The sequence below is a fragment of the Grammomys surdaster genome, unplaced genomic scaffold (assembly GCF_004785775.1).
Source record: "Grammomys surdaster isolate TR1022 unplaced genomic scaffold, NIH_TR_1.0 146, whole genome shotgun sequence".
Lineage (NCBI taxonomy): Eukaryota > Metazoa > Chordata > Mammalia > Rodentia > Muridae > Grammomys > Grammomys surdaster.
This window is the reverse complement of record NW_021604604.1, coordinates 422,983-436,905: the sequence shown is the minus strand read 5'-3', so window position 1 is coordinate 436,905 and position 13,923 is coordinate 422,983. Positions and strand designations below refer to the sequence as shown.

The window sequence follows — 13,923 nt, the reverse complement described above, 5'->3', positions numbered from 1 at the left end:
AGATAGAGAGGGAGGGAGGGAGGGAGGGAGGGAGGGAGGGAGGGAGGGAGGGAGGGAGGGAGGGAAGGAGGGAAGGAGATGGGGGATTTTTTTGTTTGTTTGTTTTTTCGAGACAGGGTTTCTCTGTGTAGCCCTGGCTGTTCTGGAACTCACTCTGTAGACCAGGCTAGCCTCAAACTCTTGAACTCAGAAATCCGCCTGCCTCTGCCTCCCAAGTGCTGGGATTAAAGGTGTGTGCCACCACCACCCAGCGAGATGGGGGATATTAAAATAGCAGTTTCTGTTGTAAGTAATACAGAGTAAAAGTAACCGTGCACATCTACAGTGCAAGCACTACGGAAGCTAAAACAGGAGTTCCAAGTTCCAGGCCAGTCTGACCTTGTCTCAAGAAAGCAAAAAAGTGAACCTAATTTAAATGTAAACAAATACCTCGTTCATCTAAAAATGTTTCCTATTTCTGATAATGAATACTTTTATTGTAAAAATAATATGAATGAAGAATAAGCAAGTGAAACTATGTATCATTAAAATACATCATTCTAACAGTTTAATGTATTTCAAGTCATTCCACAATGTCTAGGTGCACATGAATATACATCAGAATGACATCAGTAACCAGACATTAGCATTTTTAGGTAGGGTGGTGTTGATAATTCATTGATCTTTTATCTAATAACATTTGAATGTTTCATGGAGTACCTGAACCAAGACATATGTGTAATGGTACGTGGTAGTATGTTTATAATTTTTCCTTGACTATCAGACCTACCAAGGATATTTCAACGAAATCATCAATATGACAAAATGTCTAGAAGCCTAGCCAACCCTCCAAAACTAAGATGACAGTTTTGAAAATGCTTCATTACAAACTGTACCCATTCTTACCTGTCAGGACTGGTTGTTTCATTTGCACAAGTGCAGTGACAAAGATCAAGGTTGTTTCTAGTGTTAGCATTTCTTCTAGGCTCTACCCGACAGTTACCAAGCAACAGCCATATACAAGCTAGGCTTGCTATAGAAGAACTGTTTAATCAGTCTCTCTGTCTGTCTCTCTGTCTGTCTCTCTCTGTCTCTCTCTCTCTCCCTTCCTCCCTCCCTTCCTTCCTTCCTCCCTTCCTCCCTCCCTCCCTCCCTCCCTCCCTCCCTCCCTCCCTCCCTCTTTATTCTCTCTGGCCTCTTTCTCTCTCCCTGTCCTTCCCCCACTCAGTGTTCCCTGCCAGCCTCCTCCCTTTTCTCTCCTCTCTCTCTGTCCCCTCTCTTTCTCTGCCTCTACTCCCTTCTCAACCCCCCTTCTCATGCCCTAAAATAAACTTCATTTTATACTAGACCCATCATATGGCTGTTACCTGGGGGTTGGGGGGAGGCGGGAAGAGGGATGCTAAGGCAGCCCCTCCTGCCGCATCATATAGTATTTTACAAAAGCATATCATCTAGATTGCCCACAAGACCCTAAAAATAAGGAGTGCATTAGAGACAATGCAAGGGAGACTGAAGAAACCAACCATATCCTCCAAATATTGACTCGTAGGAAAACGTAAATACACCAGCTGCAAATTTGGGAATCATGTTTCCTCTTGTTCTGCACCACACTTCCATTAAAAAATGTTGGGCCTAAAGCTGAATACATTATTTTCATATTTTATATTAGGTTCCTATATCGTAGACCCCAGTTCAGTTCACAGTACCCATATCCAGCTGCTCCCAAACACCTGCTCCAGGATCTCAGATACCCTCTCCTGGCTAGCCTAGTTGGGTCAAAAGAATCATCTGTGAATTATGTGTGTCTTCTTGACAGATTATTAGGAGTCAGGGTTTAGCTACACAACAGTGTTGGAAGCCTTAAATGACTTCACCTATATTTCCTAGTTAATCTTGTATCTCAGATAATACAGCTTTTTGTGTTTTTGTTGGTGCTGAGGACCTAACCCTGGACCTTGACCACACTATGAAAGTGCTTTTTCGATTATACTACAACCCACTACGACTTCTTTTTAAAAGCCAGGGCTTTTGTTTTAATCTGGATAATTTTTATATTTAAAAAATGTCCAGCTGAATTCTGGATTGCTATCCTTCTCCCTGTGGGTCATTCCTGTTTCCCTACCTGCAAAGAAAGATGGTCAACGACAATATACCATAGGTCACAGCATTGCCGAAAGAACATGAAAGTATTTATTGCTACACTTATCTAGGCAAAACCTACCTGTTGGATTATTTCATTACTCATTCGTTAATTAATTTGTGGTGTTGAGATAGAACCCAGGTTATTGTGCATGCTAGGAAAACAGCCAACCACTCAGTCAAAACCCTAAATAGCAAACGTTTTTTCTTTTATAGTTTCATACATGCATAATCTCCACTTTTAATATAGAAACCTAATATGAAAATAATGTGCTCGGCTTTAGGGTTAACCTTCTTTAAGTGTGTTACAAAACGAGAAAAAAAATATGATTCAGAAAATTACAGCTGGTTTATTTCTTCCTAAGAGGGGGACTGGGAGGAGGGGGTGGTGGTGATAGGATCAGGAAGTAAAATGAATGAATGAATGAATGAATGAATGAATGAAAGCATAAATAGGAAAAAACCTTCAAGATAGAAACACAGTTTCCTCGGTCTCTCCAGTGCTTGCATTGCCTCTCGGTGCCTCCACCTAAGATTTTGGCAGAATGATTATGAGTATGTATAATCATTCTATTAAAGTGTTATAAAAATGCTGTTTCAACATCGGAATAAATCCGACATGCGTCAGGCAAACGAACAAACGAAACAACAACAACGAAAACATCCTAAGCTGCATTGTATGCATTAGCAAATAGAGTTGGAAATGGGGATGCAGGTCGGTAATCTCAGCAGCAAGAGGCTGAGGCAGGATAGTGAATTTGAACCCAATCTGGTCTACACAAAGCCAATCTCGTCTACACGGCGAAATCACCTAAAGAAAAAAAAATTTAATTTTGTGTCGTTCGTTACACCGTAGAGATGGTCTTCCATATCCAGATAATAAACAAAACTGTCAAACTACGCATGTATACTTCTCTAAGGCTTTCAGGGGCAGAGTCCAAACGCTGAGAGACGAAGTCAACGTAGCTTCTGTTTCACAATAACACTCAGCGTAGACTAATTAGATAAAGTTGGCACTTCTGAGACGGAGTACAAAAGTCGCCCACTCGGAGCTTGGCATTGCGGAAAACATGGCCTCAGGGTTAGCAAGCACCGGAACCAGATTTCTACACGCTTTGCCCCGCGTAGGACAACAGTTCGGACGCACAATTCGGGTTAAAAGCGGACGCGGCTACCGGCCGAAGACAGTGGCTCCGAGGAGGATCGGAGAGGGCAGGCGACCGCACTGAGGACCGGGTGGGGAACAGGGTGTGGCCTCGTGCTTCCGGTGCCCAGCTTCCGGCTCCGGGTCTGGGCCTGGGGCAGAGGCGGAGCCATCTCCCGCCGCGACTTTCAGACTCTCACCATGGCTATGCGCTGGTCGTGTTGGCGGCGCGGCTGCTCCTGGAGGCCGGCGGCGGTCGGGAGCCCGCGGCCGGGACGCCCTGGCTGTGCGGGGCCGCTCGGGACGCGCGCCACTTCGAACACCCGCGCGCAGGTGAGGCCGGGACGCGCGCGCTGTCCGCAGCGTAGAGGTCACCGTGCCAATGACAGCCGGCGACCGAATGAATGGGAGGACGCGCACGTGCGCGGGGCCTGCAGTCTCCCCTGGGTGGGACGCCAGGGGAGTGGGACTAGTCGCGGGACCCGAAGTGCGGAGTACCCAGGGGACATTGAGTCTGAGGTAGGGGAAGCGGCGGAGCGCTGCCCTCATAAGAGAGATGCCGGGGCGACTGGGGTGTGTCGGAACGACACAGTTCTTTCCGCAGATACAACCAGCACCAAAGGGTCCTCTGCTCTCACTTTCCTAACAATTTCGGATTTCGGATCCAGTTAGCCTAAAAATTCGGAAAGGGTGTAGTGGGGATGCAAAGTAATGCTAGCCAGGGTGGACTCGACTTAGTGCTGCAGGTGCTTACGAGAGAACGCACACCTGAAAGGCGCTGGAAGGACACTAGAAGGAGAAGAACCGAAGGGTGTCAAGAGAGACCTATGACTTCTTTGAAGTAAAATCATTATCTAAGTAGTAAGCGTGATTCCTTGAAACTCCCTCCTACTGTGTTTGGTTCCAATGTCATTTTCTCTCGGTCAGATTAGCCCTGTAAATGACTCTCTGCTTCTGTGTGAGTTGGGCCAGTCCGTGCTGTTGGCTTTACCTGGCAGCATCTACAAACTAACTTTTGAAGTTAGTGGTTTTTCTCTTTGGGTTTTGGAGACCTTTCCAGCCACCCAGTAATTATATGAGGGTTCACATTTCATCCAAAAAAAAGCACCTACCTCTTAAATTTTAGTAAGATACGGTACACTTCATACATCAGTGTACCTATCAAACACTATACTAGTACGAAATAGCTGGTTTGTACTTAAGTGGATGCATATAACAAATTATCCGAAAAAACAATTTGGAGAGGAAATGCAAGCTGATGTAAATAGAATAATGAAAAAGAGAAAGAGGGCATGTAGGAAGAGTCTTAGAGGAAGATAGGCTTTGCAGGATCCATGTCAATACTGTAAGCTAGACTTTAGAGGGTTTGGGGTTTTATCTCTGTAGATGCAGACATGTTTTGGAGAGAGAGATGAATCTACCACAAGATGCCATTGAATACTTTTTGCCTTGGCTGTTTCTAAAAGAAGAAAACAAAGCCTCATCCATGAAAAGAATGCTTTTCTGGAAAGAATCTGTCATTGACATCCATACCTGTCTCCTTGAGCAGAAAGGAAGACTAATTGATTGTCCAACATCATGTTTTTCTCATTCGTGTGTTAATACTTTCTTCTATAAGTGTATTAGAACTCAGGTGTCTACCTCAGACATGAGTGCTTTCATTACGTCAGGTCTCTTAAGGACAATAATTGTCCTTAGGGACAATAATTAAGCCAAATTTGTCTCTCCAACATGGTATCACACTGTAGTCAAGAGTGGCCTGGAACTTACTGTCAAGCATGGTCCCAGATACATCACAGGAGTCCTGCCTCAGTTTCCACCCCAACCCTATCACTATGGCAGTTCATTAGACACGAGTGACCACACCCAACTTTGTCTTTATTGAGCATTTTCTCTTATTTTAAAAAGTCGATTCTCAGCTAGGTCTGTAATACCAGCATTTAGTAGAAATGCAGGAGGATTAGGAGTTCAAGGTAATCTTTGGCTACAGTGAGCTGAATGCCAAACTGGGCTCTATAGGACCATCTTAAGGGGCAGAGTTGACTTTCAAAGAAAGTAAATGATACAGAGAGGGAATAGAATCAAAAGTGGAAAACATATTCTCACTGCCATTGTCAGGGAGCCCCAGAACTGGTTGCACAGCTTCATTTTAATACATGATTCTTTCACTTTGAAAACACTGCCCTGAGGTAGCTCTAAGTAGAATACAGGTTGATTTGAATAAATACTGTCCTGAGTCTTTGCTGAGGACCTGGGAATATAATTGAATAGATACTGCCTTGTGTTTCTGTGGAGCTAAGAGTTATAGTTTGTGGTAGGACACTTGTCGGTTATTGGCAAAGTTCTGAGTTGAGCCCAAGGACTGCAAAGTAAATAAAAATAAATGTGTGCTGTACATTGGATTCTCAGCCAAGATATCAATATATATATCTTAGAAATATATATAAGAGTAGTTAGGGAGAGAAAGATGTCACAAAGTGGTACAGCCGGAAATTTTTGATGTTTTCACCAAGCTCTGTCCTCTAAAGACTACAATTAACAGTATTTAAGCTACCTAGTGGCAGAGAGTAGCCCTGTATTAATCATGCAGTTTTAATATTTTATAGAGGAACACCATTAGGTCTTAGATTGAATAGATATAACTTTCCCATTAAGATGTCACTTGCTATGGCAGAATGGTACACTAATGCTAACTCAACACTTGAGAGGCCAAGGTATAAGGATCAGTTCAGTGCCAACTTGGGCTGTGTAATAAGATACTCTCTTAAAGCATTGGTGGGAAGCATTGTCTTTATTTAAATGTTCCATAACAAAGCATTACATTTGTATGAATTAACTACTTCAGGAGACCAAAAGAAGTAAGTAGATTGTCTAAATAGTGGCCTGTAATCCTAACTACTATGGAGATTCAGTCAGCCAGACTGTGAGTTCAAAGCCAGCTTGTGCTACATATCAAGACATCCATCCCAAAAGGGAGGAAAGTGGGCTGTCTTATGGTAAAATCAAAAGAGAGAACTATTGCTATATTGTGGGGACATTATAATTTTCTGTAGCTCATGAATGTTCTTAATGATTTAATGAACAGATAATGCAGTAGTGGATACTGTAGACCTTAGTCTTCTTGGCCACTGCTTAGCAAAGTCAACATTTGTGTTCTTTTAACAGCTAAAGCAGTATATGGTTCATTCAGGCAAAGTCAGAAAATAAATACCAAAAATAAGTAAGTAAAGCAAGACATCCCCCCAACACACACACACACACACACACACACACAATCCTATTTGGTTCAAAATAACTACTTTAAACACTGGTTCCTGTGTTTCTAAACCCTGTTCTGTCTCTGTGTGTTTTACCTTTGGGTGCTTTTCATAGAGGTTTTTAATGAGATGACAGTATATACAGTTCTGAGGGTATTTTTTGCTTATAATTGTAATCACGCTTGCAAGTCAGCTCTTCATTCTTGACTTTTCTGGAATCCAGGTTTTCTAACATAAGTAGACTGATTAGGTGACTCTAGGTAAAGACACCCAATTGTTAAGCCTGATGACCTGAATTTGAGCCTCATGATCCTTTGTACAAACAGATATGTACACAAAATAAATAAATGTAATTTTAAGAAAGTAGTTATGGCTAGATGTAGATATGATGGTGCATGCCTTTAATCTCAGCACTCAGGAGGCAGAGACAGCAAATCTGTGAGTTTGAGGCCAGCTGGGGGTACATAGTGAGATCCTGTCTTGGAACAAACAAAACTATAGTTGTGAAGCTCAGTGAAAGAAAAAAAAAGGTTTTAAAACATAACACTATAACACTTTATCATCAAGAAACTTACATTTTATTTTCATATTCATTCTTTTTGTCAAGAAGTGTCTTCACATATTTTATATAAAAGCCCTTGCCAGATTAGATTAGTAAGTCAGTAGTTTTTAAAATGCTTTCATCCTGTCTTTAAGAATAGTAATATATGAGCTAGAGAAAGTAGTTAAGAGCAGTGACCACTATTCTGAAAGACCTGCCTTCAATTCCCAGCATCCACCTGGCCTATAACTCCAGTTCCAAGGGGTTCTAACACCCTCTTCTGGTCTCCTTCCTGGAGACCAGAAGACATATGTGGTGTATAGACATATTGGGAGAAGTTGGCTAAGTTGCCTCCTGATTCTCCTGCCTCCTGATCTCTCTCCAGGAGAACCAAAGCAGGAAACCAGGGAACTCTAGGCAACCAAGCACTTGAATGCAATATTCACGACAACTCATTTTTATTATCACAGCTCCTTTGGTAACAGGACAATTGAGCAGAGAATCCTGCTTCACAGCCTAGTATGTTGAAGGTAGTATAAAGCACAGCATCATTTATCTTCTGAAACCATCTGAGATACGGGAACATCATTTATCCTAACTCTCCTCTAGAAACTGAGGAAGGCATTTGTTGTCTTTCCAGATTCCCTTCTTGAGAAATGCCAACATCAGATGTTCCTATGCCTGTATCATAAATTCATTATATCTCTATATTATCTTGTCAAACTGAAATACATGGATTCAGGCTAAACACCCATACACATAAAAATAAATCTCTTTTTTGTAAGGAATAGTAATATTAATTATTAGAATAAGTATTTGCTATTGCCTCTAAATTGTTTAGACGTGGTATACTGTAATTCTTCGATATTCTTTCTCAGCCTTTTTTTATGTATTCCAGGCTGACCTTGAACTTGTCCACCTACTCCCTTGATCTTAAAGTGCTGAGATTACAGGTATACCCTTCCATGCCCAGGTGATTCTTGGATTTTGATCATATTATCAAAATGCCCTGAGATTGGAAGTGGTTTGTTTGTGTCATGCAAAGCACATAGTCTTTCACTGGGCTGTACTCCTAGTCCATTTATTTACTAAACATTACTTACCCAGAAGCACCATTTCCAACTATGTTTAATAACAGTAACAACATAGGCAGCATTGTGTAAATGTCAGTTCCTTCCTTAATGGTAAAATCTTTTCCTAGCCATCCCAGATGATACTTTTGGCATTTGTGTGTTTTGAGAATTTAAAAGATAATCTAGTCTTCCCTGTTCTGTGACCAGTTTTAGTTAAATGGAAGGAAGTTGTTTTGCTGTGTCATTTCTGGTATAGAAAGGTAGAAACAAATATGGACCCAGCTTTTAGAGGAATGGGTGTATTGTTACAGATATTTTTCTTTTTTGCTTTTTCTGTTTTGTTACTGCTGGGAATTAGACCTTTGACCTCTGAGGACTAAGCAACTGCTCTTCTACTGAGCATTCCCTCGCTCTCTTTATTTTGAGATAGGGTCACTAAAAGGGTCACTAAAAGTTGCTCAGGATGATCTTGAACTCACTGTCACCTAGGCCAACCTTGAACCTATGATCCTCCTACCTCAGCTTCATTAGTAGCTGGGATTACAGACCTGCCACACTGGGACTGACTTCTGCTTTCCTCTAAGCCCTGTGTTCTGATATGACACATAACACCTTTGTAATCAGGGAAGGGAACTTCTAACTGTCCTTTTTCTCTAAGATTTCCAACCTTTTATAAGTGGCTGACTGAACAATATCTTTTGTTCTGAGTTATGGGGATATTTGTTGTTAGGAATGAGTTTTCCAGGAATATTCTCATAGGTTTCTTCATACTTTTGTTTTACAGATACCCTATTTTAGTCTTATGAAGATTTTAACATCTGCCTCCCCAAATATGCATAGTATATCACAGTAAGTTTATAATCCTTATTAGAGCTACAAAGATAATCACTGCTAGTAAACTTCTAATTTTTATTAGGCTAGGCTAACAAAATGTTTAAGTAAAAGTCACAATAGTCTGCTTTACATGATCTCTGCCATTTCAAAAAATATTTATATAGTAAAATTTGAGTTCTACTCAGAATACAATGAACATAATAATATAGTCTTTTTCTGATATTGGCTGTCAAGGTCTTATTCATTAAAATCACCTATTAATGTATTATTTAGCAAGATTAGAATTCTGTATATGTTTTTGAATTATGGTGACCTTTGCAGATGCAAATTTGATTTCTAGCAAGTTGGCTTCATCTTTTCCACCATATAAATATGCATGTGTTTGAATTACTTAAAAATGGAGCCATGTGCATTTCCACTCCCCAGGGTTCATCATAGGACACCAGCAATGTGCTGTTGTAGTCAGACTCAGAGTGGTGAGAAGTACAGCGATCCTTTTAAACTTGGCTGGAGAGACTTGAAAGGTCTGTATGAAGATATTAGAAAGGTAAGACTTTTATCTTCCTGAAATGTGGTGACATTTTAGAATTAGAAGCCAACACACAATGCAGCCATTTCATGGTGACTCACACCTATAATCCCAGCACTTGGGAAGCTGAGACAAGAGGATGACTGCAAGTTCAAGTCTAGTCAAGGTGATATAGTAAGTTCCAAGCTAGGCTACACTACCACATGTGACCCTGTCTCAAATAACAAACAAATGAAAAGGTAGCCTTGCCAGTGCCCACTCAGTTTGCGTATATCAGGCTTCATGTTACTGTACAGGAAGTTGTTATTGCAGAGTTGGAAAACTAAAGAAAATAGGTACAGGGAGTATATGCCTGTTCAGTTTCTAATTCTGAGTGCCATTGCTAAGCTGCTCCAACTATAACTTTCTTCTTTCAACTCATGTAAATATCATGTGGATTATATAACACTGCTCAGTGTGTGGATTAGATTATGGCAAGCCTATTCCCCTGGGCCTCTCATAATGTCACGTGTCAAAACAAACCATGACCGTAGCCCATTGCATAGCTTCTGTGTCTATAGGTTGCCAACACTGATGTGAATTGTGCAGTGAAAAACAAACTCAAATAGGGCTGCAGATTATGGCTCAGTTGGAAAAATGTTTGCTATGAAAGCATGGGGGTCTGGGTTTGATCCCCAAAACCATATTAAAGCTGACCTGGTGGCTTACTTTTGTTATAGTAATGGAGATAGGCCAGCAGGCCTATCCTTCTTGGTGAGCTCCAGGTCAGACTCTGTCTCCAAAATGGAAAAGTGAATGACACCCAAAGTTATTGTCTAGCATGCATACACAATTTAAAAAATAAAAATGAGTAAAATCCTTCTCCAAAATGTTCATGTGACTTTTCTTTGTCAACTTAGTGCCTCATTTAGAATTTACCATCTTTTCCCTGAAGTGTCTAGCTTAATGCCTCACAACAGACTAGTAGTGTCACAGAAGACTTTGCACATGCTAGGCAAGTGCTCTATCACCTAGTAGTACCCAAGCCCTTGAGTGGTGCTTCGTTTTGAGACAGAGACTCCCTGGGTAGCCCAAGCTGGACTTGAACTAGTGATACTCTTGTTCTGCCTTCTGAATGCTAGGATTAGAGAAGTATTCTACCACTGTCTTTCATATTCTGGTTTGTTTGTTTACTTAGATTATTTTAAGGTAAGCTCTCACTATGCCACCTCTAGGCAGACCTTGAACTTCCTATGTATCAAGATGGCCTTAGACTCATCATCCTCCTGCCCCTGGAATGCAGGAATTATTAACCTGTGCCACCACACCCAGCCTATCCTCATTTTCAGCAGGCCCATCCTAGTGCTGTATCAGTCTCCTTCCTTTCAATCACAGTGTTCTGAACCCTCTGTCTCGATCTTGCCCCTTTGCATTACCCCACTACTGCCTGTGTCTTCCTTTCCAAATCACAGGAGCTTCCTCTTACTGAATGCAGCGAATGCTTTCTTCCTCTGCCTTCACTCTTTTCACTACCATTTTCCTTCCTTGAAACTGTTCCTGTAGCTTCTATATTTTCCTGAGTCACCTAGTCTTTATTTCATCTACCCTAACCCCTTTAATTGTACTGTTGTTGGAATTCTTTATTCTATTCCACTTTAAAAGTATCTGTTTTTGTGCCAAGTACTGTGATTTGTTACTATAGCTCTGGAGTATACTTTGAGGTCACTGTTCTTGACTCAGCGTTGCTTTGACTATCTGGGGTCATTTGTGCTTCTATACAAATTTTAAAGTTATTTTTCTGTTTCTGTTTAAAATGTAATTAGAGGGCCAGTGAAATCATTCAGTGGCTTAGGGGACATGCAGCCAACCTTGGCAGCCAGAGTTGAATCCCCAGGAACTATTTGCTGGAAGGAGAAAACCGGCTCTGACTGGTTGTGCTCCAGCCTTCACATCTATCATGGCAAGCATATATATGCTCAGTGATCATTAAATACATAAATAATTGTAATTAGAAATTTGAGCACAATTGAGTTGAATCTCTAGCTTTTCATGTATAGTGGTTTTCATTATCCATGAGTGAGCCTTCCATTTCCTAGTGTCTCTTTCATTGTTATAAAATTCTCACCCTTTTTTGCTTAGGTTTATTACTGTGCTAAAACTGGTTTACATTTCTGAGTTTTCTGAGGGGTCTTGAGGTCTTATGTGATCATGTAGACTATATTTAGGGATAATTTGTCCTTTTGTTTTTCTTTTTCTATTTGTATCCCTTTTCTTTCTTGTCTTACTCATCTAGCTAAGTCTTCAAGAACTATATTTGAATAAGAGTGGGGAAAGTGAATAAATACTCTTTTCTAACTTTAGGAAAAGTGTGTTTTGAGTTTTTCCCCATTTAGACTAATATTAGCGACTGTTTTGGGTTTGATTTTTTTGTAAATATTATTATGCTGAAGTATGTTCTTTCGATTCCTAATTTCTTCAGGGCTTTTAAAATATCCTATATTTTGAGTGTTTGTCTCAGGCATGTTGGAAGTTCCTACTTCCCAACACTTGGTAGGGAGAAACAGGAAGATCTTGGATTCGAGGCTAAATTGTCTCCCCACCTCAATACTAAGTTTTCCACAGTTAAGTAAACCATGCCTTTTCTACATTTCTTCTGTGAACCTTGAAATGTCTTCTGCTAAATAAAGCCCAGACACACTTACTGATCTGTACTTCATCCTAGCTGCCTGTTCTCTTGTCTGATGACTCCCCATCGAGGACACTCTTGATCTGCTCCCACACTTCATATTGTCTATTCTCTGCCTCCCAAGCTGCCACGTCACCCTCTTTCCCTTCTTTGTCCTGTGGTCACTGACTACCCACTGGAAAAGTGGCACTCTTTGCACTCGTACTAATACCATACCACTTGGGGCGAAGCCACACTTTCTTCTGGTGTTGAATTTCTCAATTGAAATGAGTACACTAAAATAAAACTGAAGTTTTGATGACACCAAAATTCCTGTCTGCATGTCTATAATGCCATGTTAACAAGAAGGAAACTGTCTTTCAGGAGCTGCACATCTCCACCAGAGAATTGAAGGACATGTCTGAATACTACTTCGATGGCAAAGGAAAAGCCTTTAGACCGATTATTGTGGTGCTAATGGCCCGAGCCTGTAATATTCATCATAATAACTCACGGTCAGTTACTGTATTTCATGCATTTGTTGTTCTTTTTTATTGGAAAGTTGTCTTTCATAAGTTATTAGTTAATTACTCACTTAAGAAGAAGCATCTAAGACTTCACTAAATCATGTGTAATTCTGACTTTGACTCACTAAGTAAGCATCCTTTTACAGACTTTTAGGAATACCCAGTAGAAAACTTGAGTTGCAAATAAATATATTGGAAACATTAGAAAGCCAGTTATTTACCCATTAGAAAGTAAAGAATCCCAAGATGTGTAGTTGTTCATTTAACCATTATACATATAGACAGTTAATCCAAAGCTTGTTCTAATGTTACACCATGCTATTATCATGGACATACCTTGGATTGAGTGCTTTCTTATGACACTCATTGTGCAGAAGAGAAATGTTTAAAGAAAACATGACTGATGATCCTCAAATCTTGAGTATAGATAAAATTTTAAAACATCAAAACATATATATTTTAGCATTAAAGGAACTATTTTAAAAGTTTCCTATTGCTTTGCATGGCCAGATCTTTTTCTTATTCTCCTCTGTTCTTGTGTTTGATCATCCAAAGTGAGGCAAGCACTCTACCACTGAGCTGCAGCCCCCTTCATTGTGGAAGTTCTACTGTATTGCCAAAATGTTTTTATAATGATGTCAAGTGACCTGCTGGTGGAGACCCTAGTAACCATGTTCTGATGGACTAGATAGTACTTTTAAAAAACACCTCAAAGTTGTTACCACTAATTTTAATGATGCTGCTGTAGAAACAACCATCAGATGTTGTTCCTTAGCAAATTTTTCTCTGCCTAAAGTGCTCTTGTAATTGTGCCAGTCAGCTCACCATGTCATGCCACTCTCAGAGTTGGCTTCCACAAAACTTGAGATTTTTAGGGGCCCACAGTATATTCTGTACATGTAGTGAAACCTTTTAACCAACACTTAAGCCACTTTCACTTATGTGGCAAGCAGAACAGCAGAAGTGTTTCCTCTGGACCAAACTGACACATTTTTCTCAGTCTGGGCACTTCTGCTGCCCAACCACTCTGTTGTCAGCAACTCTGATGCTTCCTATGCATTGTGGCTTCTAGCTGATGGATGCTCCCCCAGGTGATAGTAACCAGCAGTGTCTTTGCCAACTGTCTCTGGGAGCTGGAGAGATGCCTGAGCAATTAGGAGCACTAGTTGCTCTAGCAGAGGACCTCAGTTTGGTACTCAGCACCTGCACAATGGCTCACAACTGTTAATATCCAGTTCCAGGGGATCTGACACCTT

General features: G+C 40.7%; 1 protein-coding gene across 1 annotated transcript in view; it reads left to right on the top strand.

Annotated features, from left to right (window-relative positions):
* Positions 1-3,360: 3,360 nt before the first annotated feature.
* The window catches only part of Pdss1 (decaprenyl diphosphate synthase subunit 1), a 37,931-nt gene continuing 27,368 nt past the window's right edge, over positions 3,361-13,923 (top strand). The window contains exons 1-4 of the mRNA XM_028764913.1: positions 3,361-3,595; positions 8,918-8,982; positions 9,394-9,514; positions 12,525-12,655. Coding sequence (XP_028620746.1) covers positions 3,464-3,595; positions 8,918-8,982; positions 9,394-9,514; positions 12,525-12,655 — 449 coding nt within the window. The 5' untranslated portion in view covers positions 3,361-3,463. The remainder of the gene's footprint in view (positions 3,596-8,917; positions 8,983-9,393; positions 9,515-12,524; positions 12,656-13,923) is intronic.